The 26,500-nt window shown below is 51.6% G+C and overlaps 1 protein-coding gene across 1 annotated transcript; it reads right to left on the bottom strand.

Annotated features, from left to right (window-relative positions):
* Positions 1 to 19,813: 19,813 nt before the first annotated feature.
* Positions 19,814 to 26,023, bottom strand: SNAI1 (snail family transcriptional repressor 1). Its single transcript, XM_002830412.5, has 3 exons — positions 25,521 to 26,023; positions 24,323 to 24,850; positions 19,814 to 20,828 (listed from the first exon to the last, which is right to left on the bottom strand). Exons 1-3 carry the CDS (start codon positions 25,600 to 25,602, stop codon positions 20,644 to 20,646), a joined length of 795 nt encoding a protein of 264 aa, XP_002830458.2. The 5' UTR covers positions 25,603 to 26,023; the 3' UTR covers positions 19,814 to 20,643.
* Between the last annotated feature and the right edge of the window lie 477 nt (positions 26,024 to 26,500).

Genomic DNA, 26,500 nt, shown 5'->3' with positions numbered 1-26,500 from the left:
AGGAGTTCAAGACCAGCCTGACTAACATGGTGAAACCTTGTCTTTACTAAAAATACAAAAATTAGCCAGGTGTGGTGGCACACGCCTGTAATCCCAGCTACTCAGGAGGCTGAGGCAGGAGAATCACTTGAACCTGGGGGAGGCAGAGGTTGCAGTAAGACGAGATCGCGCCATTGCACTCCAGCCTGGGCAACGAGTGAGACTCTGTCTCAAAAACACAAAACAAAAAACAAAACAAAACCCTTTTCTGAGCCTTTACTCTGTACCGGGGACTTGCCGTGCATTCATGTAAGTCATGTGTTCAAGCCTCATATCTACCACATTACAGATGGGGAAACCGGGACACGGGAGAGTCTCTTGCCCAAAGTCATGCAGCCAGGGAGCAGCAGGGCTGGGATTTGAGCCCTAACACTTGCACTGTAAGCCACATGTAGACACCTACAGTGGTGAAAATGACAGTAATAAAACTGCCAGCCAGTGTTTCCAACATATTCCATGCAGAAACTCACATAAGAGGTGAGGCTACTTTATTTATCCCCATTACGTGAATGAGCAAACTGAGGCTGTGTGAGGTGCAGTGAAGGGCAGAGAGAATTTGTTCCTGGATTACACAATGTTTCTCTTTCCACACCCCCAACTCAACCTCCTGAGTGAGGGAGGTGGAGTTTGTAGCTGGAAATTGAAGATTGAAAGAAATACAGGCCGGGTGTTGTGGCTCACGCCTGTAATCCTAGCACTTTGGGAGGCCGAGGCGGGTGGATCACAAGGTCAGGAGATGGAGACCATCCTGGCTAACATAGTGAAATCCTGTCTCTACTAAAAACACACACACAAAAAAAATTAGCTGAGTGTGGTGGCGGGCGCCTGTAGTCCCAGCTACTCAGGGGGCTGAGGCAGGAGAATGGCATGAACCCAGGAGGTGGAGCTTGATGTGAGCCAAGATTGCACCACTGCACTCCAGCCTGGGTAACAGAGAGAGACTCTGTCTCAAAAGAAAAAAAAAAGAAAGAAAGAAATACAAAGCCCTCTTAAACATCAGTAAGAACATTCAATAGCCCAATAAAAAGCTGGGCAAAGGATAATCAGAAAAGCAACCCCCACAGACTAGAAAGAAACCATGTGTCTGATAACGAACCTGTGGCCAGGTGTGGTGGCTTACGCCTGTAATCCCAACAGTTTGAGAGGCTGAGGTGGGAGGATCACTTAAGCCCAGGAGGTTAAGGCTGCAGTGAGCTATGATCCAGCCACTGCACTCCAGCCTGGGCAACCAAGCGAGATCCTGTCTCAAAAAAAAAAAACTTATCAAAGCCAGACGTGGTGGCCCCTTGGGAGGTTGAGGCGGTAGGATTGCTTGAACCCAGGAGTTTGAAACTAGCCTAGGCAACATATCAAGACCCTGTATCTATGAAAAATAAATTAGCCAGGCATAGTGGTGTGTGCCTGTAGTCCCAGCTACACAGAAGGCTCAGGCAGGAGAATCACTTGAGCTCAGGAGTTCAAGGCTGCAATAAGCTATGTTTGCACCACTGCACTCCAGCCTGGGCAACAGAGCAAGATCCTGTCTCTAAAAAAATAAAAAATAAAAATAAATAATAATAATTAAAAAGAAGCTAATTTGTGTGGGACTGAAATATTTTGTTTCTTGATCTAGGTGCTGGTCACACAGATGGGTTCATGTTGAAAACAGGCATTGAGATGAACACTTCTGGTCTTTTTTGTTTTTTGGAATGGACACTTCTGATCTGTGCATCTTTTATATTGTCATGCTTTCGTTAAATTTTTTTTTTTTAAATCCAGACAGTTCAAGAAAGCAAAAAATGTAACAAGTCAGTCTCCTTCCCGCCCTGAAACAAACCCCAAGTTTCCTCCACGGAGGCCACCAGACACAGGTGCTAACACATCTGTATTTATGCTTAAAAATACTCTGGGCCAGGCACAGTGGCTGGGGCCTATAATCCCAGCTACTTGGGAGGCTGAGGCGGGAGGATCACTTGAGGCTAGGAGTTCAAGACCAGCCTGGGCAACATACCAAGACCTCATCTCTAAAATAAAATTTTAAAAAATTAGCCAGGGGTGGTGGCACATGCCTGTAGTCTCAGGAGGCTGAGGCAGGAAGATAGCTTAAGCCCAGAAGTTTGAGGCTGCAGTGAGCCATGATTTTGCCACTGTACTCCAGCTTGGATAACAGGGTAAGATCCCATTTCTAAATAAATAAATAAATAAATAAATAAATAGATTGATAGATTGTGGAAGACCCTGTACTTAGAGGAATTCTTCCTTGTCCCTTGGGCCCCAATGTTTTTATTTTTCTAAAAAGCCTTTGCTTTTTAGATTACAGGCTCACGCCTGTAATCCCAGCACTTTGGGAGGCTGAGGTGGGTGGATCACTTGAGGTAAGGAGTTCAAGACCAGCCCCCGTCTCTACCAAAAATACAGAAATTAGCCGGGTAGGGTGAGGTGCATCTGTCATCCCAGCTACTTGGGAGGCTGAGTCAGGAGAATCGCCTGAACCCGGGAGGTGGAGGTTGCACTGAGCTGAGATTGCATCACTGCACTCCAGCCTGGGCAACAGAGCAAAACTCTGTCTCAAAAAAAGAAAAAAAAAAAAAAAAAAAAGAAATGCAGCTGGATGCAGTGGCTCATGCCTGTAATCCCACCACTTTGGGAGGCTGAGGTGGGTGGATCACCTGAGGTCAGGAGTTCAAGACTAGCCTGGCCAACATGGCGAAACCTTGTCTCTTCTAAAATACAAAAATTAGCCGGTTAAGGTGGCGGGCGCCTGTAATCTCAGCTATCTGGATGCTGAGGCAGGAGAATCACTTGAACCCAGGAGGCAGAGGTTGCAGTGAGCTGTGATCGTGCCATTGCACTCCAGCCTGGGCTACAGAGCAAGACTCTGTCTCAAAAAAAAAAAAAAAAAAAAGAAAAAAAGAAATGCATTTCCACGTTTTCCTCCCTGTCTCTTCCCCTGGGCACCCAGTCTCGGTGCCACCATCCCCCGACCCTTCTCCAGCCTGGTCCTTGCATTCACTCACTCTCCAACCCCACCCAGCCCATCCACAAAGACAGCTCCCACCCCTTCTTCCTCTCGCTGACCTGCCAGGGAAAGCCACACGCTGCAGGTGCCTCCTCCCTGGCCTCCCACTTCCTTCAGTCCCCACAGCCGATTTCCCACACGCGGCCAGAGGGAAGTCACTCCTCCGCATAAAATCCCCTGGTGGCTTCCCACAGCTTAGAATAAAATCCAAACGCCTGGCCCTTGGCTGTGGCCTATGAGGCCCGGGGGATGCCAGCCCCTGCCCGCCTTCCTCCTACCTCTCTCCCCCAGCCACACTGACCTCTTGCCATTTCTTGAACACCCCAAACATTTCCCCACCCCAGGGCCTTGGCACTTGTCATGCTCTCTGCCTGCAACTTCCTCCCCCTCTTCCAGTTATCTTTGCCTGGGTAACTCCTACTTCTTCCATCTCTGGGAAGGCTCCGCCTAATATCCCCAAGTCCCTGACTAAGCTGGTTCCCCCGTGGCTCTCCCATAGCACCCTGCCCTCTTCCCGAGCAACGTCACTCCCTTCCCTGAGAAATGGGTTCAAATCCCTGCTCAGCCATTATCACCTGGAATGACCTTGGGCAAATCCCTCCTTCCTCTGGGACTTGGGCCTCCTCATCTGTCTGAATGGGGGTATGATAGTAACAGCGCTGTGCTTCTCTGGAGGGCTGCAGGGAGAACCTATTCCTGGGCTCCAGAACCAGTTGCTCTGCCTCAGCCAGGATCCCGGACAGACTGCATCCTTCTCAAACAGCATAATATATATTTTTTTAAGACAGAGTCTCGCTCTGTCGCCCAGGCTGGAGTACAGTAGCCTGATCTCGGCTCACTGCGACCTCTGCCTCCCGGGTTCAAGCGATTCTCCTGCCTCAGCCTCCCGAGTAGCTGGGACTACAGGTGCACGCCACTACGCCTGGCTAATTTTTGTATTTTTAGTAGAGACGGGGTTTCACCATGTTGGCCAGGCTGGTCTTGATTTCCTGACCTCATGATCCACACGCCTTGGCCTCCCAAAATGCTGGCATTACAGGCGTGAGCCACTGCGCCTGGCCCAAGGCTGTGTCCTTCTCAAGCCAAGGTGAGTTGTCAGCATCCTGAGAACAGGGACTCGTCTGTTCCCCGTTGTGTCACTCCTGGCCCGGCGACCTTAGGAATGAGTGCACATGTGGTGAATGCAGGAAGGATTGAGCTATGATTGCAGGGGCTCAGAGCTGGATCCTCGAAACTTCTGCAGACTTGTCCCCTTCCCAGAGAAGAAAGTCGGGATGAGAGCCAGGGCTCAGCTTCTCCCTCCCGAGGCAGTGGACTCTGCCAGCAGAAGTGACCCTGGCCCTGCCACAGGACAGATCCTATTCAAATTTTGGTGCCTAAAGAGAGTTACTACGTGACCCAGAAATGCCACTCCTTTATTTCCCAAGAGAAAGAAAAAGTTATCAAATTTTGTACTTTATATATGGCACTTTACTATTTGTCAATTACATCTTGCGAAAACTGTTACGCACACACAGCTACTAAAATGGCTAAAATAAAAGACAAAAACAGGCCGGGTGTGGTGACTCATCCCTGTAATCCCAGCACTTTGGGAGGCTGAGGTGGGGGGCTCACTTGAGCCCAGGGGATTGAAACCAGCCTGGGCAGCATAGCAAGACCCTCATCTTTACAAAAAATTAAAAAATTACCAAGGCATGGTGGTGCGCACCTGTGGTCCCAGCTACTCAGGAGGATGAGGTGGGAGGATCACTTGAGCCTGGGAGGTCGAGTTTGCAGTGAGCTATGATCATGTCACTGCACTTCAGCCTGGGTGACAGAATGAGACCTTGTCCCCAAAAAACAAAAACAAAACAAAACAAAACATTAAAACTGGGCTGGGTGTGGTGTCTCATGCCTGTAATCCCAGCACTTTGGGAGGCCGAAGCGGGTGGATCGCCTGAGGTCAGGAGTTTGAGACCAGCTTGGCCAACATGGCAAAACCCCGTCTCTACTAAAAATACAGAAATTAGCCAGGAGTGGTGGCACGCGCCTGTAATCCCAGCCACTTGGGAGGCTGAGGTGGGAGAATCGCTTGAACCCAGGAGACAGACGTTGTAGTCAGCTGAGGTCACACCATTGCACTCCAGCCTGAGTGACAGAGTCAGATTTCATCTCAAATAAATAAATAAATAAATAAAACTGATAATGACAAGTGCTGACAAGGATGCAGAACAACTTCAGCTCTCTCATATGTTGCTTTTAGTCCACACACACACCTGGACAGGAATGTTCACAGCTGCATTCTTCATAATAGCCCCAAAGTGTTTCCACTTATGAACCCAAATGTCCATCAGTTGATGAATGAACAAATAGAATGTGCTGTATTCATCCAGGCACAAAAATAATGAAGTTCTGTTATGCACTGCAACATGGATGACCCTCAAAAACATTATGCTGCATGAGAGAAGCCAGACACTAAAGACCCCGTGATGACTTGTAGGATCCATTACCATGACGCCATTTCTATGAAATGTCCAGGATAGGCAAAGTCATAGAGAGAGAAAGCTGATTAGTTGTTGCCAGGAGCTGAAAGGAGGAGGAAATGGGGAGTGACTGCTCATGGCTATGGGGTTTCCTCTTCAGGTGATGCAATGTTCTAGAATTAGATAGGGATGATGGTTGCACAACCTTGTGAAGATACTAAAGCCTGCTGAATATCCTTTAAGTGGATATAGCCTTTAAGTGGATGAATTGTGTGGCATGTGAGTTGTATCTCAATACAGCTATTTTTAAAAATCCTGGTGCGGGGCCGGGTGTGGTGGCTCATGCTTATAATCCCAGCACTTTGGGAGGCCGAGGTGGGTGGATCAGGAGGTCAGGCAATTGAGACCAGCCTGGCTAACATGGTAAAACTCCGTCTCTACTAAAAATAAAAAAAAAATAAAAATAAAAAAAAATAAAAATAAAAAAAAAATTAACCGGTTGTGGTGGTGCATGCCTGTAATCCCAGCTACTTGGGAGGCTGAGGCAGGAGAATCACTTGAACCCGGGAGGTGGAGGTTGCAGTGAGCCGAGATCGCACCACTGCACTCCAGCCTGCGTGACAGAGTGAAACTCTATCTCAAAAAAAAAAAAAAAAATTCCAGGTGCCAGCCGCGCGCAGTGGCTTATGCCTGTAATCCCAGCAGTTTGGGAGGCCGAGGTGGGCAGGTCACCTGAGGTCGGGAGTTCGAGACCAACCTGACCAACATGGAGAAACCCTGTCTCTTTTTATTATTATTGTTATTATTTTTGAGACGGAGTCTCTCTCTTGTTGCCCAGGCTAGAGTGCAATGGTGCGATCTCAGCTCACCACAACCTCTGCCTCCTGGGTTCAAGCTATTCTCCTGCCTCAGCCTCCGAAGTAGCTGGGATTACAGGCATGCGCCACCACTCCTGGCTAATTTTGTATTTTTAGCAGAGACAGGGTTTTCCATGTTGGTCAGGCTGGTCTCGAACTCCCGACCTCAGGTGATCCACCTGTCTCAGCCTCCCAAAGTGCTGGGATTACAGGTGTGAGCCACTGCACCTGGCCTGAGAAACCCTGTCTCTACTAAAAATACAAAAATTAGCCAGGCGTGGTGGCACATGCCTGTAATCCTAGCTACTTGAGAGGCTGAGGCAGGAGAATCGCTTGAACCCAGGAGGCGGAGGTTGTGGTGAGCCAAGATTGCGCCACTGTACTCCAGCCTGGGCGACAAGAGCAAAACTCCATCTCAAAAAAAAAAAAAAAACGAAAGAAAGAAAAAAAAAAAACCTGGTGCCACCACTTACCTAATGGTGTGCATTCTTGGACAAGTCCTTTGTATTTTCTGAGCTCAGTCCCTGACTCTCTCGAAGGGGCTGTCACCCCACGCAGCTCATTCCCTGGAATGATTGAATCACAGCAGTGAGCGCCTGCAAGGTGAAGATTTGTGGTCTTGGTGAAGATTCGTGGTCTTGGTGAATATCGGTCTTGGTGAATATCGGCCTCCCAGGGTTGAAGAATGAGCTGTCCATAGATACCGAGGTGGAGGATGAATTCAGTTCACTGGCGGTGCTCAGGGTGGGCACCACAGGGCACCCAAATGTCATTCCATGGCCCTCAAGATTGACAGGGTGGCCATGACTGCAGAGTGCCAGACCCCCTACATCCCGGGACATTGCCAAGTGTTGCACGTTTTTCCTCTGTGTGCGTGTTTCTGTTTAAAAAGAAAAATACATACTCCTTACTATTACTATTTTTTGTAGAGGTGGGGTCCCGTTATGCTGCCCAGGCTGGCCTTGAACTCCTAGCCTTAAGGGATCCTCCTGCCTTAGCCTCCCAAAGTGCTGGAATTAAAGGTGTGAGCCTGTAAAAACCCAAAACCCATGCCTGGTGCATGCTCATTACAGAAATTCAGAGACCTATAAAAAAGAAAACTTAACCCCAGCCACCCTGCTATCCAGACAGAACCACTGTTGACCCCCAGGGCAGACAGGCGCTTCCCTCTGTGTGAAGGCAAGGATGGATAAAGCTAGAGGTAAAATTTTACAGAAATGGGGCCTTGGCCAAGCGCAGTGACTCACGCCTGCAATCCCAGCACTTTGGGAAGCTGAGGTATGTGGATCGCCTGAGCTCAGGAGTTCAAGACCAGCTGAGCACCATGGTGAAACCTCATCTCTACCAAACATTAGCCAGGTGTAGTGGCATGCACCTGTGGTTCCAGCTACTCGGGAGGCTAAGGTGGGAGAATTGCTTGAACTCAGAAGGCGGAGGTTGCAGTGAGCCGAGATCGTGCCACTGCACTCCAGCCTGGGCGACGGAGTGAGACTCTCTCTCAAAAAAAAAAAAAAAAAAAAGGAAAAGAAAAAGAAATGGGGCCATACCATTTTTTCAGGCTGCTTGGCAAACTGCTTTTTCTGCCTGTCAGCACCTTCTCAAGGCAATGTGTGACAATCGAGTTTGTCCGTGGGACTATTGACTGCTTGCTTGTGAACTAAAAGATGCTCCCTGCAGGGAAGCTATCATAATACAGACGCAGAAGAGGTTAAAAATTACCTAACAGGAAATGCCCTCCTCCTCGCCATTGCCTCAGCCTCCTCTCCCAGAAAATCACTGTGACTGTGGGTACAAACCTTCCAGATCCTTCCTTTTTTCCTTTCTTTTTCTCCTTTCCTTTCTGTCAACAAATATTCACTGAGTACTGACCGCTCATTCTTTCATTCACTTAATTGTTCAAGAAACATTCTGGGGCCGGGCGCTGTGGCTCATGCCTGTAATCCCAGCACTTTGGGAAGCCAAGGCAGGCGGATCACGAGGTCAGGAGTTCGAGCCCAGCCTGGCCAACATAGTGAAACCCTGTCTCTACTAAAAATACAAAAATTAGCCGGGCATGGTGGCGTGTGCCTGTAGTCCCAGCTACTGGGAAGGCTGAGGCAGGAGAATTGCTTGAGCCTGGGAGGTGGAGGTTGTGGCGAGGTCAGATTATACCATTGCACTCTAGCCTGGGCAACAGAGCAAGATTCCATCTTAAAAAAAAAAAAAACAAAAAAAACAAAAAACCCCAAAATTAGTTGGGTGTGATGGTGCATGCTTGTAACCCTAGCTACTCAGGAAGCTGAGGCAGGAGAATTGTTTGAACCTGGGAGGTGGAGATTGCAGTGAGCTGAGATCGCGCCATTGCACACCAGCCTGGGCGACAGAGGGAGACTCCATCTCGAGAAGAAGAAAAAAGAAAAAAAGCATTTTGGACCGCTAATCATGTGCCAGGCTTATTCTTTCTCTGTTCATATGAGATACATATAATGGGCCGGGCGTGGTGGCTCATGCCTGTAATCCCAGCACTTTGGGAGGCTGAGGCAGGAGGATCACTTGAGCTCAGGAATTTGAGACCAGCCTGGGCAATGTGGCAAGACCCCGTCTCTACAAAAAAAAAAAAAATAATAATAATACAAAAATTAGTCAGGCGTGGTGGCATGCACCTGTAGTCCCAGCTACTAAGGAGGCTGAGATGGGAGGGTCACTTGAGCCCGAGAGGTCAAGGTTGCAGTGAGCCGAGATCTCACCATTGCATTCCATCCTGCATGACACAGCACGACCCTGTCTCCAAAAAAAAAAAAAAAAAAAAAAAAGAGAAAAATATACATACCGTGTATATTTTAGGGATTGTACAATCATCTATAATTGCAAAGTTTTCAGAACACACCAGGACTCCAGGTAACGTATACAATCCACTTGTGCTGGGCATGTAGATTGTTGATGGTGTTTGCTCTACTGAGACATGCTGGGTAAAATGTGTGTGTTAATGTGCTTTTTATTTTGTTATTGGGTCAAAAGTTAAGCACATTTTGGTGACCTGCAAAGTGAAGCTGGAGAAGGCAAGGACTCATCCGGGGTCACGAAGTGAGACACTGGTGGCATTTGTACCTACAAGCAGAAGATTGACAGCTTTGGGAAAGCCCCGTGCCCAGCGCTGGGTCTTTCCCTGGGGTAAAGATGGGTTTCTCTGAGGGATCCCCGTCCCGAGGGCCCCCATGAGTGACACATGGGTTTCATTTCTCCTTGCTGCTACCTTTTCAGCCCCATTAAAGCTTTTATTTCAGGTCATAGCTCCAGCTAAATAGAATTGAGTTTGGTGCCCTGGGTTCGCTAGCCTGAGGACCTTCCAGGTTGTACCCAGAGAGGAAGTGTGCACGGCAAGTGTCCCGGCTCCTCCAGGTCCGGGCTGCCCAGCCCTGGCACTCAGGATTCCAGGGGATGACACAGGATGCCAGACCCTGGGATCTGCAGGCCAGCTCAGGTCCCCAGACTTTGGTGAGGTGAGAGACGCAGAGTGCCTGAAACAGTAGGATTATCCTCTGGATGAACTTGGAAAGTTCTTCGCTACTCTCCCTTTCTTCATATCCGTAAAATGGGCATAGTTACAGCCACTGTTTACTAAAGCTTACTCTTCCAGGCCCGAGGGCAAGCAATTTACAAGTCCTTTTTTTTCTTTTTTTCTTTTTCTTTTTTTTTTTTTTTGAGACAGAGTTTCTCTCTTGTTGCCCAGGCTGGAGTGCAATGGCACCATCTCAGCTCACTGCAACCTCCGCCTTCTGGGTTCAAGTGATTCTCCTGCCTCAGCCTCCTGAACAGCTGAGATTACAGGCATGTGCCACCACGCCCAGCTAATTTTGTATTTTTAGTAGAGATGGGGTTTCTTCATGTTGGTCAGGCTGGTCTTGAACTCCCGACCTCAGGTAATCCGCCCACCTCGGCCTCCCAAAGTGCTGGGATTACAGGCGTGAGCCACCATGCCGGCCAATTTACAAGGATTTACTCACTGAATCTGTACAACAACCCCAGGAAGGAGGGGCTGCTTGTCAGATAAGAAAATGGATACTCAGAGAGGTTGAACAACTTGCTCTAGGTCACACAGGAGGTAGGCAATGGAGCAGAGACTGAACCCAGGAAGTTTGACTCTAGAGCCCCTAACCTCTATAGGACCTTCTCTTATACCCATATTGCCTCAGGCTGTTGTGATGATTAAATTAAATAATCTGTGCAAAACAGGTAGTGAACTGGAATGAAGTGTTTCTGTTACCATCATCGTCATTATTATTTGCCTGAGTGTTTGCTCTTTGCCTCCCTGGGTCCTTATTTCCCTCACTTCGTGAAAAATCCTGTCCCGGCATCATCCTTGTCTCCTCCCTCTCAGTCTGCTCATCCATGCGTCGCCAAACAGCACCCCTGCCTCATCTGCCACCATCACGGGGCTGTGGCCACCTCCTCAACTGCTCTTCCTGCTACCAGACCTGCTCCCATCACAGTGGCCCCTCCCTGCCAGTCCCCTCCCTGCCAGCCCCTCCCATGGCTCCCCAGTGCCCTCAGGATAAATCTGTAGCTCCCCCCTCCGAGGCCCGCATGGCCTGGCCCTGATGCAAGCCGACCTCTCCCTCTGCGGCTGTCACCCAACCCTGGGGTGCCTGCTCATGCAGTAACCTCTGCAATCAAGGCTTGGTGGAGCTTTGACCTAGGGCTTCTCTCTCTTCCTGGAGCCACAGAGGCAAAATCCTACTCACCTCCCAAGTCTCCTCCTAAGGGTCCCCTCCTCCAGGCCACCTTCCTGGCCCTCCTGCAGGGTTTGGTGAGTGAATAATAAAAAGTTCCTGGATCTGCTTAAGGCTACAGTGAGCTGTGATTGCACCACTGCACTTCCACCTGGGTGACGGCGTTGAGACCGCCCCCCTCCAATCAAATAAATAAACAGATAAGTGCAGCTGGATTCATTCCAGGCTCTGAGAAAGCCTTGCCAAGCCTTTGGTTGTAGCCACCGGTACACCTGGGGTTGAATTGTAGCCCCCAGAGATATGTTCAAGTCAGTTCCCAGGACTTGGGAATGTGACCTTATCTGGAAATAGGATCTTTGTGGATGCAATCGCGTAAAGATTAGATCATCCTGGATTAGGGTGGCCCCTACATCTGTCTTAAGAGAAACAGAGACGGCTGACCAGTCACGGCGGCTCACGCCTGTAATCCCAGCACTTTGGGAGGCTGAGGCGGACAGATCACCTGAGGTCAGGAGTTCAAGACCAGCCTGGCCAACATGGTGAAACCCTCTCTCTACTAAAAATACAAAAATTAGCCGGGCGTGGTGGCACACGCCTGTAATCCCGGCTGCTCTGTAGGCTGAGGCAAGAGAATTGCTTGAAGTAGGAGGCGGAGGTTGCAGTGAGCAGCCTGGGCGAGAGAGTGAGACTCCATCTCAGAAAAAAAAAAAAAAAAGAGAAACAGAGACACAGAGAAGAGGCAAGGAAGGAGTCTACCCTAGAGTCTGTGGAGGAAACACAGCCCTGTGGATGCCTTGATGTCCTGCTTCTGGCCTCTGGGACCACGAAGGAATAAACTTCTGCTGTTCCCACCAAGTTCATGGGAATTTGGTGGGGGCAGCCCTAGGAAACTAATATATCACCCAACTGTGGGTTTCACAGCAGAAGGAAGTCTAGCCAAACAAACTCAAAAACAAAAATTCAAAATGGGCCAGGTGCAGTGGCTCATGCCTGTAATCCCAGCACTTTGGAAGGCTGAGGTAGGCGGATCACCTGAGGCCAGGAGTTCGAGACCAGCCTGGCCAGCATGGTGAAACCCCGTCCTACTAAAAATACAAAAAAAATTAGCTGGGCTTGGTGACACACACCTGTAATCCCAGCTACTTGGGAGGCTGAGACATGAGGATCATTTGGACCCAGGAGGCAGAGGTTGCATTGAGCTGAGATCGAGCCACTGCACTCCAGCCTGGGTGACAGTGAGACTCTGCCTCAAAAAAAAAAAAAAAAAAAAAAAAAAATGCTGGGTGCAGTGGCTCATGCCTGTAATCCCAGCACTTTGGGAGGCTGAGGCAGGTGGATTACCTGAGGTCAGGAGTTCGAGGTCACTGTGGCCAACATGGTGAAACCCCATCTCTACTAAAAAGACAACAACACCACCAAAAAAAGACATGATGGCAGGCGCCTGTAATCCCAGCTACTCGGGAGGCTGAGGCAGGAGAATTGCTTGAACCCTGTAGACGGAAGTTGCAGTGAGCTGAGATCACACTACTGCACTCCAGCCTAGGCGACAGAGGGAGACTTCATCTCAAAAAAAAAAAAGAATGGTGACCACACAGTGTTTCTGAGAGGCACATATCAACTCATTCATCATTCCTTCAGCAATGTTTCCCTGAGCGTGTGCCTCCCGCATGTGAAAGGGACTCCAGGGATCACCGCACAGTGAACGAAGCAGACAAAATTTCCACCTGCCTGGAGCTGACATTCTGGTGGGGGAGGACAGTCAACAGAGAAACTCTGAACAGGGAAATGAGTGTTTTGTCAGATGGAGAAAATAACAACAGGGAAAGGGGTTGGAATGAAAGGGAGAGGGATGGGAGGTGAGTGGCCACGTGGCTCTCTGGGGTAGTGCTCCTGGCAGAGGGAGTGGCAGTGCAAAGGCCCTGAGGGGGCAGGGAGCCTGGTGTGGCTGGAAGGAGTGAGGGGGGCGGGGAAAGGGATGAGGCAGAGGTGGTGGAGGCGCTTGTGGAACCAGTATGCATGGAAATATATTTGCTCTTTTTTTTTTTTTTTGCTGGGTGCAGTGGCTCACACCTATAATCCCAGCACTTTGTGAGGCCGAGGCAGGTGGATCACCTGAGGTCAGGAGTTCGAGACCAGCCCGGCCAACATGGTGAAACCCTGTCTCTACTAAAAATACAAAAATTAGTAGGGCATGGTGGTGGGCGCCTGTAATCCCAGCTACTCAGGAGGCTGAGGCAGGAGAATCGCTTGAACCCGGGAGGCAGAGGTTGCAGTGAGCCGAGATCGTGCCACTGCACTCCAGCCTGGGCAACAGAGCGAGACTCTGTCTCAAAAAAAAAAAAAAAAAAGAGAGAGAGAGAGAAAGAAAAGAAATAAAGTTGCTCTGTTTTTTTTTTGAGACAGAGTCTTGCTCTGTTGCCCAGGCTGGAGTGCAGTGGCACGATCTCGGCTCACTGCAACCTCTGCCTCCCGGGTTCAAGCGATTCTCCCGCCTCAGCCTCCTGAGTAGCTGGGATTACAGGCGCCCACCACCACGCCCAGCTAATTTTTTTGTATTTTTAGTAGAGACGGGGGTTTCACCGTTTTGGTCAGCCTGGTCTCGAACCTCTGACCTCGTGATCCACCTGCCTCGGTCTCCCAAAGTGCTGGGATTATAGGCGTGAGCCACCACGCCCGGCCAGTTGTTCATTTTTTTAACTGACAAAGATGTAAACCAAGATCTCCATGGCGTCATGCTGGGGACAGTAAAGGCATAAGGATAGAGAGTGTTGATCACATGCCACTGGAGCTTCACACGTCACCTTCTCACTCTTTTAAAGGTGGGAATACATTCCTGTAATATTTATGAAACTGACAATTTGGGCCAGGTGTAATGGCTCATGACCGTAATCCCAGCACTTTGGGAAGCTGAGGTGGGAGGATAGCTTCAGTCCAGGAGTTCAAGACCAGCCTGGGCAACATGACGAAACTACATCTCTGCAAAAAACACACAAATTAGGCGGGTATGATGGCATGTGTGTTTAGTCCCAATTACTCAGGAGGCTGAGCTGGGAGAATCTCTTGAGCCCAGGAGGTTGAGCCTGTAGTGAGCCGAGATTGAGCCACTGCACTCCAGCCTGGGTGACAGAGTGACACTCTGTCTCAAAAAAAAAAAAAAAAAAAGGAAAAAAGAAAAAAATAATCAATTTGAAAGCAAAGAAGAACAAGGACAGTCCTGATCCCTGTTTACCAGGAGACCCTCATCCCAGCTCAGAGGATACCCATAAGTAGCCAACAGGTCACTAATGCAGCCCAGATGTGCCCAGAGATGGCCTTGGCCCCAGACCTGCCTGCCTTGACACTTGCATGAAGACTGGCTTTATAGCCGGTTTATTTCCTGGACTAGTTTTAAAGAAAATCCCTGGGGAGGATCTAATGGCCTGGCCAGATCCTGCTGCTCCCGGCCCCATTTCTCCCAACCCCACAGCTCTAAGCCGCTGCCCCGACAGAGGGGAAGTCCTGCAGGAGAAAGCCAGCCAGTAAAGTAGAAGGAATGATGGGGTTAGAAAATCACCATTTGGGCCGGGCGCAGTGGCTCACGCCTGTAATCCCAGCACTTTGGGAGGCCGAGGCGGGCGGATCACGAGGTCAGGAGATCGAGACCATCCTGGCTAAAACGGTGAAACCCCGTCTCTACTAAAACTACAAAAAACTAGCCGGGCATGGTGGCGGGCGCCTGTGGTCCCAACTACTCAGGAGGCTGAGGCAGGAGAATGGCGTGAACCCGGGAGGCAGAGCTTGCAGTGAGCCAAGATCGTGCCACTGCACTCCAGCCTGGGCAACAGAGCAAGACTCCGTTTCAAAAAAAAAAAAAAAAAAAGAAAAAGAAAAAGAAAATCACCATTTGGTAACTACCATCGTAAAATGTAATTGATTTAGGCAAAAAGAACCTGAAAGGGATGAAACTTGTGGATGGAAGTTTACGGCATCATAGGATCACATGGTCCTTTCTGTATCTTGTGAGGAGATACTTGGAGGCATCACATGGTCTTCAAGTATCTCTTCACAAGATACAGATTGAGTGCAAAGGGAAAAAGAGGAACTTCAGCAAGGAGGGACCTGGCGGGCCCCACCTTAACCAAGCAGTCAAAGTTGATGTCAGTCTGGGATGAGCTGACCTCATGTGCTTCATGACACCTTGCACCAAACAAGACACACGCTGCTTCTGTGGTTCTGCCCAAAGTGCATATCCCAAATGTAATTATGAGGAAACATCAGGAAAAAAACTGGAGGGCATTCAACAAAACAGCTGGCCTGTACTCTTCAAAAAATGTCAGTGTTGTGAAAGACAAAGAACGGCTGAGGAGCTGCCTTGGGAAAAAAGAGATTAAGCGAGCAGTGGCTCACGCCTGTAATCCCAGCACTTTGGGAGGCCGAGGCAGGTGGATCACCTGAGGTTGGGAGTTTGAGACCAGCCTGACTAACATGGAGAAACCCCATCTCTACTAAAAATACAAAATTAGCCAGGTGTGGTGGCTCATGCCTGTAATCCCAGGTACTCAGGAGGCTGAGGCAGGAGGATCACTTGAACCCGGGAGGTGGAGGGTGTGGTGAGCTGCGATCGTGCCATTGCACTCTAGCCTGGGCAACAAGAGCAAAACTCTGTCTCAGAAAAAAAAAAAAAAAAAAAAAAGAGTCAGGACAAGTAGCTGGGCACGTCTGTAATCCCAGCACTTTGGGAGGCTGAGGCGGGCAGATTGCTTGAACCCACAAGAGTTCGAGACCAGCCTGGGCAACAGAGTGAGACCTTGTCTCTGTTAGAAAAAAAAAATTTAAAATAAATAAATAAAAGAGTCAGGACAAGTGAATGCAGTGTGTGATCCTTGCGTTGCATCCTGGTCATTCCCCACCAGCTACACCCCCCAAAATGCTATGAAAGACATCACTGGGACACTTGCAGAAATGTGATTATGACTATGGATTACAGAGCAGCATTGCACCGATGTTAAATTTCCTAATTTTGATCATGAAACTCTGGGAGAATGTCCTTATCCTTAGGACACATAGCTTAAATATTTAGCAGTAAAGGGGCATTGTGTCTATAACTTACTCTCATATGGTTCAGGCCGGGCGCCGTGGCTCACAACTGTAATCCCAGCACTTTGGGAGGCTGAGGCGGGCAGATCACTTGAGGTCGTAAGTTCGAGACCAGCCTGACCAATATGGTGAAACCCCGTCTCTACTAAAAATACAAAAATTAGCCGAGCATGGTGGCACATGCCTGTAATTCCAGCCACTGGGGAGGCTGAGGCATAAGAATCGCTTGAACCTAGGAGGCAGAGGTTGCAGTGAGCCGAGATCGCACCATTGCACCCCAGTCTGGGCGACACAGCGAGACTCCACCTGAAAAAAAAAAAAATTCAAATGGTTCAGAACTAAATAATGTGTGTGTGTGTCTAGGAAGAGAGGGAAGATGTATCCATGATAAAATGTTAACGTATTGAAGAATCTGAATGTACGATTCCAGTTTACTGTTTCTTGCAATCTCTGTCAGGCTGTAATTATTTCAAAGTAAAACGTCTTAAAAATCTTTAAAAAATGGCTCCCTTCTTCCCTCCCTCCAGTCCTTATCCACCCCAATCCCACCTCCTGCAACCCACCAGGGAACCACTTTTGTTAGTACATTGTCCTAACTTCCAGAGTCTCCATATGCAAATAAAAACAAGAATGAATCAAGTGTTGATGATTTTCATCCCTCTTCTGCCCACAGAAGGGAGCACATCTGCCAGTGATTTCTTTTTCACTTAGTGACTTGGGGTTTGCTCAGGATCAGAATATAGAGGCTTTCCCCATTCTTTTCTCAGCTTCATAGTATCTACCCCCACTAGATCCAACATCCCCTTGGTGGTGCACTCCACCAAGCCTGGCCTTTTTTTTTTTTGAGACAGAGTCTCACTCTGTAGCCCAGGCTGGAGTGCAGTGGCACGATCTCAGCTTACTGCAACCTCTGCCTCCCGAGTTCAAGGGATTCTCGTGCTCAGCCTCTCAAGTAGCTGGGATTACAGGCGTATGACACCACACCCAGCTAATTTTTGTATTTTTAGTAGAGACCGGGTTTCACCACGTTGGCCAGGTTGGTCTCGAACTCCTGGCCTCGAGTGATCTGCCCCCACCTTGGCCTCCCAAAGTGCTGGGATTACAGGCGTGAGCCACCTCGCCCGGCCAATTTTTAAATTTTTTTGTAGAGACAATGTCTCGCTGTGTTGTCCAGGCTGGTCTTGGACTCCTGGGCTCCAGCAATCCTCACACTTCAGCCTCCAAATAGCTAGGACTACACAGATGTGAACCACCATGCCCAGCTTCCCCAGATAATAATACTAAATAACTCCCACCCACTAGGGCTCAGGTGTGCTGGGCCATGGGCTGGGTGACCACAACTGCCACAAGTTTCTTAAATACAGGCTTCATCTCCAAGGCCACCAACACCCTGAGCCAGGCCACCATCCTCCCTCCTTTCCCTCCCTCCCTCCCCTCTGGCCCTTTTTTGTTTGTTTGTTTGAGACAAGGTCTCGTTTTGTGACCCAGGCTGGAGTGCAGTGGCGAGATCTCAGCTCCCGACCTCAAGTGATTCTCCTGCCTCAGCTTCCCAAGTAGCTGAGACTACAGGCATATGCCCCACCACGCCCGGCTAATTTTTTATTTTAGTAGAGATGGGGTTTTGCCATGTTAGCCAGGCTGGTCTCGAACTCCTAGCCTCAGGTGATCTGCCTGTCTCAGCCTCCCAAATTGCTGGGATTACAGGCATGAGCCAGGGTGCCTGGCCTCCTCTGGCTTTCTCATGGTCTCCCTGCCTTTGTCTTTCTCCTCCTGGACCCCTGAGATCCATTCTCCCCAGCAGCCGGGGAGATCTTTATAGGAAAGGTACAGCAGGCCTCAGCACTCTTCTGCTTTAGAGCTCCAGTGGCTGCCCTAGGGGCTTAGACAAAATTCCCACCTGCTTAGCACCACAAGCTCTGCAGAGCTGGGCCCACTCTCCTCTCCCACCCTGTCTTCCCAGTCCCTCCGCCATCCTGGTCTTTCTCATGGGGGCAGCACATTCCAACAGGCTTGCTATTCCCTCCCCCAGATCCTTCCCTGCCGGCATCTTTCTCCTCCTTCAGGTCCGGGCTGGAATTCAGCTCTTCCAGGGCTCTCATCGCCTTGGCCTGGGGAGCCCCACCCCGTTGTTCTCTAGTGCCTGGCACTCCTTCATTCTGTCCTGGCACCATCGCTGTAGAAAAGCGGCTTGTTTATTTAATCACTTGTTTGTTTTCTCTCTCCCCGACCAGAACATACGTCCCATGAGCGCAGGGATGGCCTGTCTTGTTCACGGCTGTAACCCCAGGGCCTGGAACAGGGCCTGGCACACATGCTGCCCTCGAAACCCCTGAATGAATGAATGCCTCTGTACAGTCTCCGAGAGGAAGGCACTACTGTCACCCTGTTTTATAGACGCAGAAACTGGGGCCCCCAGAGGGAGAGAGCCTTGCTCCAAGTGCCCTGAGAGTCAGGGGCATGAGCCCAGCCTACCTAACTCCCAGGATGACCCGAGGGGCCGGGCTTCGTGACCTCAGGCAAGCCCACCTCTGTGCCTCATTTTCCGGAGGCCTGACCCCCAGGGATTATGTGAAGTCATGAAATCATTCATTCAGCACCTACTGTGGGTGGATGGAGACGACCTAGAGGGACCCACGACACAGTAGGCCTTCAGCTCATGGATGCCCAACCCCCATCCCCCCAACTCCCTAACTTCCCTTCAGGGAGGCAGGCCACAATTTGGCGATTGTTAGAGAACGTTTTTTTTTTTTCCTTTTGGGAGGAAAGCTGCAAGTCATTAAGGGCTGCTCCCGGCCTGCGGGTCACCATTTCCTGTTTAGAAGAAAGAATCATCTCTCCTTTGGAACATGAAGCTCCCCCCACCCCCAGCCTGACTCTGGGGCTCCGAAGCTCTGGGACGCCTCAGCTCCTCACAGGAAACTGGCACCTCCAGCACCTTTTGTGTTCAAAAAGGACACTCATTTTCTCCTGGCCCCAAGAGGCCCCCAGTGGTGAGGTCACCACCATCGGCCGGCGGGGAATGAATTACCCTAGCCCAAGACGCAAGCTGACTGTCCTGCCGTCCTCGGAGCAGGAAGCTGAGTGACCCCTACCCTTTGGCCTGGCTTCTCACCCTACTGGCTCCAGCCAGCCAATTTCCTCGCATCAAAGGCCATTTGGTACCCAGCAGCAAGACGGAGGTGTGGGACTGACAAGGAGGCCCGAGGAGGCCTGGAGCCCTTGGAAACAGGAAGGACATCCTCTGTCTCCTTGGTCGCATTCCACTCGCATCTGGGGGAAGCGGACAATCCCACCCCAAAAGACCTGCAGTGCTGGGGCAGAGCTTTGCAGCCTGCCTAGTCGATAAGACCCAGGAAGCCAGCTTTGCACCCCGTGGGCCAGATCAGCTTCAAAATTCAAGAATGAGAAAGTAAAGAGCCAGTGTATAGTGAAGAGCTCGTATGGATGCCGCTGGCTCACCCAAACAGCAGCAGACAGGACACCCAGGCCAAGGGGAAAACCCAGCCTCATAAGGTCCCTGACAGTGACACCCAGGACTCCAAAGCCCTGTGATGTTTCCAAGGACAAGATTTAAGGCTGTGTCAGAAATATCTAAGCTTCAGGAATTCCTGTCCCCTCCTCCCTTACCAAAGACCTTTCAAAATACCCACACTCCTCTATGACACCAAAGACTTTTTAATATATAAATTAACTGCTTTATTGAACATCAATAAACTGTACATATAACTATACAAAACGTTTCCTTGATACAAAATGTTTGAAATATAAATACCAGTGTACCTTTAAAAATGTAAACATCTTCCTCCCAGGCCCACCTGTCGGGCCCCCGAAATAGTTCTGGGAGACACATCGGTCAGACCAGAGCACCCCACTTGGGCCCCCGACAAGTGACAGCCATTACTCACAGTCCCTTTTCAGACATTGTTAAATTGCCCGGGAAACAGGTGCCACCCCACCAAACAGGAGGCTGAAATAGCTGCCTGGGCTCGGGGCATCTCAGACTCTAGTCTGCCACCGCCTCCGCAGGCCCTGGGGCTGCACCTGGGGGTGGATTATTGCATAGTTAGTCACACCTCGTGGAGGGTGGCATGAGGGTTCCTTGTGGGGGGGGGGTGTGAGGGGAGTGGGGTCCCCTGAGTGGGGTGGGAGCTTCCCAGTGAGTCTGTCAGCCTTTGTCCCGTAGCTCAAAGCAGCTGTATCCAAACAGCTCTGGATACAAAAACCCACGCAGACAGGCCAGCTCAGGAATCCCCCAAGGCTGGGGGCCAGCTGCCCTCCCTCCACAGAAATGGTCACGGGAAGGCCTCTTCCAGAGCCCAGGCAGAGGACGCAGAATCAGAAAATGGTCTTCATCAAAGTCCTGTGGGGCTGATGCAGCCAGAAGTGGGGCACTCAGAAGGGAATTCCATGGCAGTGAGAAGGATGTGGGGTCCTTCCTGCTGGAGCTCGGGAAGGCTGTCGGGCAGGGGGCAGGTATGGAGAGGAAGAGGGAGCCTCGAGGGTCAGCGGGGACATCCTGAGCAGCCGGACTCTTGGTGCTTATGGAGTAGGGACATTCGGGAGAAGGTCCGAGCACACGCCTGGCACTGGTACTTCTTGACATCTGAGTGGGTCTGGAGGTGGGCCCGCAGGTTGGAGCGGTCAGCGAAGGCACGGCTGCAGTGGGGACATGAGAAGGGTTTCTCGCCTGGGGAGAGAACGCCAGAAAGGCTGAGTGAGCCATGGGACAATGGCTGGCAGTGATGGGAATCCCTCCCTGCATATCCCAAACCCTGAAAGAATCCCATGATCCCAGGAAAGCCAGGCCTCAGTCAAACACGCAGCCAGGGTCCAAAGGCCGGGACCTGATGGAACTCTGCTGCTTCCCACTGTGCAACTCTGGGCAAGTTGTCTGGCTTCTCTGAGCCTCCATTTTCCCACCTGTAAAATGGGGCTATTCACCCCCCACTCATAGGGGTTGGTAAGTGACAGAAGGTAGGGTACAGTACTCATCCACCTCCCGCAGGGACGTGCAAAGTGGTCAACGATGACTGAACACCTTTACTGATTCGTCCTACTGTCACTTGATCCTACTGTGGTCCTCATTTCAGAGACAGTGAAACTGAGGCCCAGAAATAGCATGTTCAGGGTCCCCTGGCAGGACCCCAAAGCCTCTGATTTCACCCACTGTCCTTACTGCCTTCAGTCAAGGGAGGATGTGACTGGTGTCCTTACCATCAGTCCTGGAGTCATTCCTTGATTTACTCTGTTGGGGGCCAAAGCCAGAGTCAGCCTTAAGAGGCTTCCCCACCCCCACCTCCAAGCTGGTTAGGCCACTCCTGGGGCCCGGCCAGCAGCCTGCTTTCCTCACCACCCCACCTCCTGCACTGTAATCCCAAATCTCCTTGTCTGTTCTCCAATCAGGCTGAGTCCCATAAGGGCAGGGGCCTCCTTTGAGTCCATTCTAAGCCCCAGCCCAGGGCCTGGGCCCCTTTCTACCACCCAAGAGGCTACAGAAACCTGTGCCCCCGACACACCATCTGCCTGGCCAAGGCTGTGTTGGGAAAAGTCTTGCACATGGAGCTGGGTGCCCAGTAAGTCCTCAACAAGCCCTTGGAGAATAAATAAGTCTGTTTTAAAAATTAAAAAGGCCTCAGAGGAGTCTGCCCCCTCACTCATGCCTTGTAACAATCCCTGCTCCAACCAAAAAGCTATACAGTTCCAAAAACACCAATAATGTTGATTTGTTTTTTTCTGGGGGATGCAGCATTTTCCAAATAAAAGGTCATAACAGTAACTCATTAGACAAAAATCTATTGAGGCTGGGTGTGGTGGGTCACGCTTGTAATCCCATCACTCTGGGAGGCCGAGTGAGGCAGGATTGCTTGAAGCCAGGAGTTTGAGACAAGCCTAGGTGATAAAGACCCTGTCTATAATTTTTTTTTAATCTATTGAGCTCCTACTATATGCTAGACACTATTCTATAATACTGAGTAGTCTTTTTAAAAAACATGTAATTCTCCAATCCCCTCACGCCCAGTCTGATATGCCCGCAAGGCCAGGGCCCGCCCGTGAAATCCCAGCGCTGGATGGAATTGAAGAGCTGAGAGTGAATTCATTCTGTCACCTCCTGGGTGCCTAGGGTGCCACACTGAGCTACCAGGTTAGGAGGCAGTCCAGAGGATGGTTCCAATGGGACCCATGCATTCAATAGGGACTTATGGAGCGCCTGAGAGCTGGACTCAGTCTCATGGGGCAGAAATGGAAACTCGCCACTCCAAAGGGTGGGGGACACAGAGGATTGGGGGAGGGGTGCCTGAGCACTACTGCACTCTGCCATTACTCAGCAGCCTCCGCATGCCAGGCCTGAAGGGTTTGTTGATTGCATTTTAAGTCTTCATGTGAATGAGAAGGGTTCCTAAGGGCTGACTCTGGAGATCTGGAAAAGGGTCTGGAGTCCATTTGTAAGACTGGAGTTATGATGGCACCTCCCTTCCCTTCCCAGGGCTGTTGGTGAAGTCCTGAGCACTACCTCCTGCACAGTAAGCGCTCAAAGTGTGATGAGACCCGAACCCGAACAAAAGGGAAAGGAGACATTCTAGGACATGATGGGCTGGGGGCGGGGGCTGTGTGCACACACAGGAGGCACAGACCCCCACTCCTCGGATCCCTCGCCCCCCAGACGCCTTCACGGTACTCCTGGCAAGTGTGAAATCGGCACCAGGCCGGCGGGGACAAAGGGCGCCGAGGGGGGCACTGTACATGCGATACTCCCGGATTAAAGGGGCCTGCCACGCAGTGGGCCAGCAGCTGTGACTGGAACAGGTGCTGGGCACCGCTGCCCCATGCACCTGCTCCACCCCTCCCAGCCCCCACCCACTGGGCCCACCATTAAGGCACACAATGGGAGTCAATGAGGACCGCAATGATATATTTCAAGGGGATTTCTGTGTCTCAGCCATGCCTTTACATTAAAATAATGTCCGGATGGGAGGTGAGAGAGGCGGGCAGGACAGCAGCACCCTGAGGGGTTCCACTCTCCCCAAATAGAGCCCTGTGAGCTGGGCGGGCACTCAGGAGGCCAGGCAGTTGGACCTTTACATGTTAAAATCAGGGCTACTGGTGCACGAAGAAGAGAAATGGGTAGGCTTAGTCGAATAAGATGCCAATAAAGCCCGCGAAATGCCAGTCCTCCCAGACACCTCACTGACCCTCACCGCTCAGAGGTCAGGCGCCGGGCCAGAAAATGGCAGAACCTGGCCAGCTTGAACCCCGTGGAATCTTCTCCCTCAACTGTCACTCTCCAAAGAGCAGCTCTAAGGCACAGTGGCTGCCACCGTTCAAGTTCTAAAAAGTTCTACCTTTTCTCCATGTCCAGAAAGTTTTTTATACATTTAGTAAATTTTCGAAAGGCGTGATTGTGTTTTCTGCCCCAAAGATGCCGTTTCCTGGTCTGTGTGCTAGGATTGAGTGGGGGTGGGGAAGCCGACCTGCGAACCATTCTGGTATAATAAATTACTATAAAGTGATTAGCCACCTTTACAGTCACTCTCTAAAACATGCTATCATAGTTCTCCCCTGAGGCTCAGAGAGGTTAAGTTGCTTGCCCAAAGTCACACAGCAGGGAAGCAGAACAAATGCCAAGGAACCATTTTTGTGAGAATTTAGCAGGTACCGGCACTTTGCCAGGTGCTTCCCATATGCATTCCTGCATTTAGCCTGTACAGAAACCCCACAAGCTGTTCTCATGCCCATCTGAAAGACAGGTTCACAGAAGAGAAACATCAGCCTAAGCTTTGAGAAAGTTCTCAAAGAAGGATTCAGAGCCAGGCGGGGGGTCTGACAACATCCTGTCTGGCTAGGGAGTGGGCGGACCCGGGAGAGGGTGTGGCCGGGTGGGCCCCTTCACACCTGGCCCCCACAGCAAGGTGTTGGTTGCACCTTTCCCATATCCAGCTCCAACCCATTTGGCTGAGAAACAGGCTGCAGGGGATTGCGAAGGGGTCTGCTTTGCCCATCTGCTTAGCCGATGAAGAACGTTTCTGCCAAACGTTTCCAGAGAGCCAGGCCCCGGAACTTGAGCTAGAAGTTAGAAGACTCGGGGCCTCAGTGTCCACAACTTTGGGAATGAGAACAGCAAGCCCGGATTCACAAAAGCTGCCAGAGAGAGCAACGGTGGGGGGGTCCTGGAGGGGCACTTACCTGTGTGGGTCCGGACATGGCCTTGTAGCAGCCAGGGCCTAGAGAAGGCCTTCCCGCAGGTTCCGCAGACGCAGGGCAGCGTGTGGCTTCGGATGTGCATCTTGAGGGCACCCAGGCTGAGGTATTCCTTGTTGCAGTATTTGCAGTTGAAGGCCTTTCGAGACTGGAGATCCTTGGCCTCAGAGAGCTGGGCCAGCTGCTTGGGCACTTGGCCCAAGCCTGGGAAGGCAGCATAGGCCTCGGCCTCCAAGGAAGAGGCTGAAGTAGAGGAGAAGGACGAAGGAGCCGGTGAGGGTGGGCTGGGGGGCTGGGAGCCTTTCCCACTGTCCTCGTCTGACAGGGAGGTCAGCTCTGCCGCCCTGGGACTCTCCTGGGGCCGAAGGGAGGCCCAGGCAATTGGCTGGGCTTGGGGCGCCAGGACAGAGTCCCAGATGAGCATTGGCAGCGAGGCTGTGGGGTTGAGGATCTCCGGAGGTGGGATGGCTGCCAGCAGGTGGGCCTGGTCGTAGGGCTGCTGGAAGGTAAACTCTGAGAGAGAAAAAGCAGAGTCAGGCGTTAATTAAATCATTCACTCAATCAACAAACATGAGCCCACCGCTGGCCAGGGGCTGGGTGGGGCTGATTCTCAATACATAATTAGATCAAAAAAATTATCCACAGGACAGACCAGGTTCCTGCCCTCCTCGCCCAGGTCACCCAATCTGAGTCTCTCACACGTAGGACCCCCAGTTGAAGGGGGTCATTTCCAGATCTCCCTCTCCTAAGTCCCAAGTCCCCAGCCTGAGGCCAGAACCCCATCACCCCAGCCCCGGAGCCACCACCTTGCCCCAATCCCCCTCCTCACACACATCTCGTCTCCCTACCCCTCCCCTCAACCCTCTGGACTCCGGACTCTCCCCAGCAGCGTCCAGAGGGCTCTCCTGACACAGGCCTCCTCTCCTTCCCCTCTTGCGGAGCTTCTCCGCCTCTCGCCGGCTACAAAGGCCCCCCAAGCCCAAGACCCCTGCCCTCTACACGGCACTCCCCCAACCACCCAGAACTGGGGACCCACCTGCCTGGTCTCCCGAGCCCGCAATAGTCCACAAAACATCCTGTGACTCGATCCTGGCTCAGGCAGACCGCCTCCCTCAGGTGCCCCCCACGCAGTTTTCGCCTGTCTCCCCCAAACCTCCTGAAGCCCAGCACCTCTCCAACGCACCTGGATTAGAGTCTTGCAGCTCGCTGTAGTTAGGCTTCCGATTGGGGTCGGAGGACTTCCTGACGAGGAAAGAGCGCGGCATGGTGGTCGAGGCACTGGGGTCGCCGAGTCGCGCAAGAGTAGCGCAGGGTAACCACTCGCTAGGCCGTGCCGCGGCGCAATGAGTGCAGTAGCGCCGCCAACTCCCTTAAATACTCCAGGGGGGTGGGAGGGGAGGGGCCTTATCTGCCACGCCCCTTTGTCACCTCCGCGCCAATCGGAGGCTCGTCTCCGCCGAAGGCCACTCCCCGAGCAGGTGCGCCGGGGGCTGGCCGGGCTCGCGCCGCGTGGCGCTGTGAGCCCGGGCGGGGACTCCTCCGAGGCGGGGTTCGCTGGCGCAGCGCGGGTCGTCCGCCGTGCTGGGGCTGTCCGGGGCGGGACGTCGAGCGAAGCGAGGCCCCTGCGAGGTGGGACCCCGGCAGGACGCCGCGCGCCCACCCGCTCAGCGCCCGGTGGTCGGAGCGCTTCTGACGCCCCCTGGCGCTGCGCGCCGGCCGGGACACCTGACCTTCCGACGCCCGCCCCCGCCTCGGGCTTGGGAGGGGGCGGAAATTTCCTCCGCCCGGCTGGCGCCTGGAGAGCGTGGCATTGACTGGGGAAACGCACATCGCTGGGGAGGAAGCGAGGAAACAGACACCGCACGTGGCTTTCGGCGGCTTGAAATGCCACGGCCTTTTTGCAAAGCATGCTGGCCCAGCTAGCGAAGAGCGCCCGTTCCTTCCCTTATCCAGTGTTTACGGAGCGCCCAGCACGTGTGGGGCACTGTACCTGGGGCCAGGGCACAGCCCCGGACAGGACACTCAGGGCCTCTCCCGAAGGGTAGCTCCTGGTTCAGTGAGGGAGACAGACGAAGTAAACAGACAATTACAATGCAAAGGGAAGTGTGCTTTGGTGGGGGAGAGACGGGACGCGGCGACCGTTAAGAGGCAGGTCACCTGACA

This window comes from Pongo abelii, chromosome 21, assembly GCF_028885655.2.
Source record: "Pongo abelii isolate AG06213 chromosome 21, NHGRI_mPonAbe1-v2.0_pri, whole genome shotgun sequence".
NCBI lineage: Eukaryota > Metazoa > Chordata > Mammalia > Primates > Hominidae > Pongo > Pongo abelii.
Note: the sequence above shows the minus strand (reverse complement) of the source record. Positions and strands in the feature narration are given on the sequence as shown.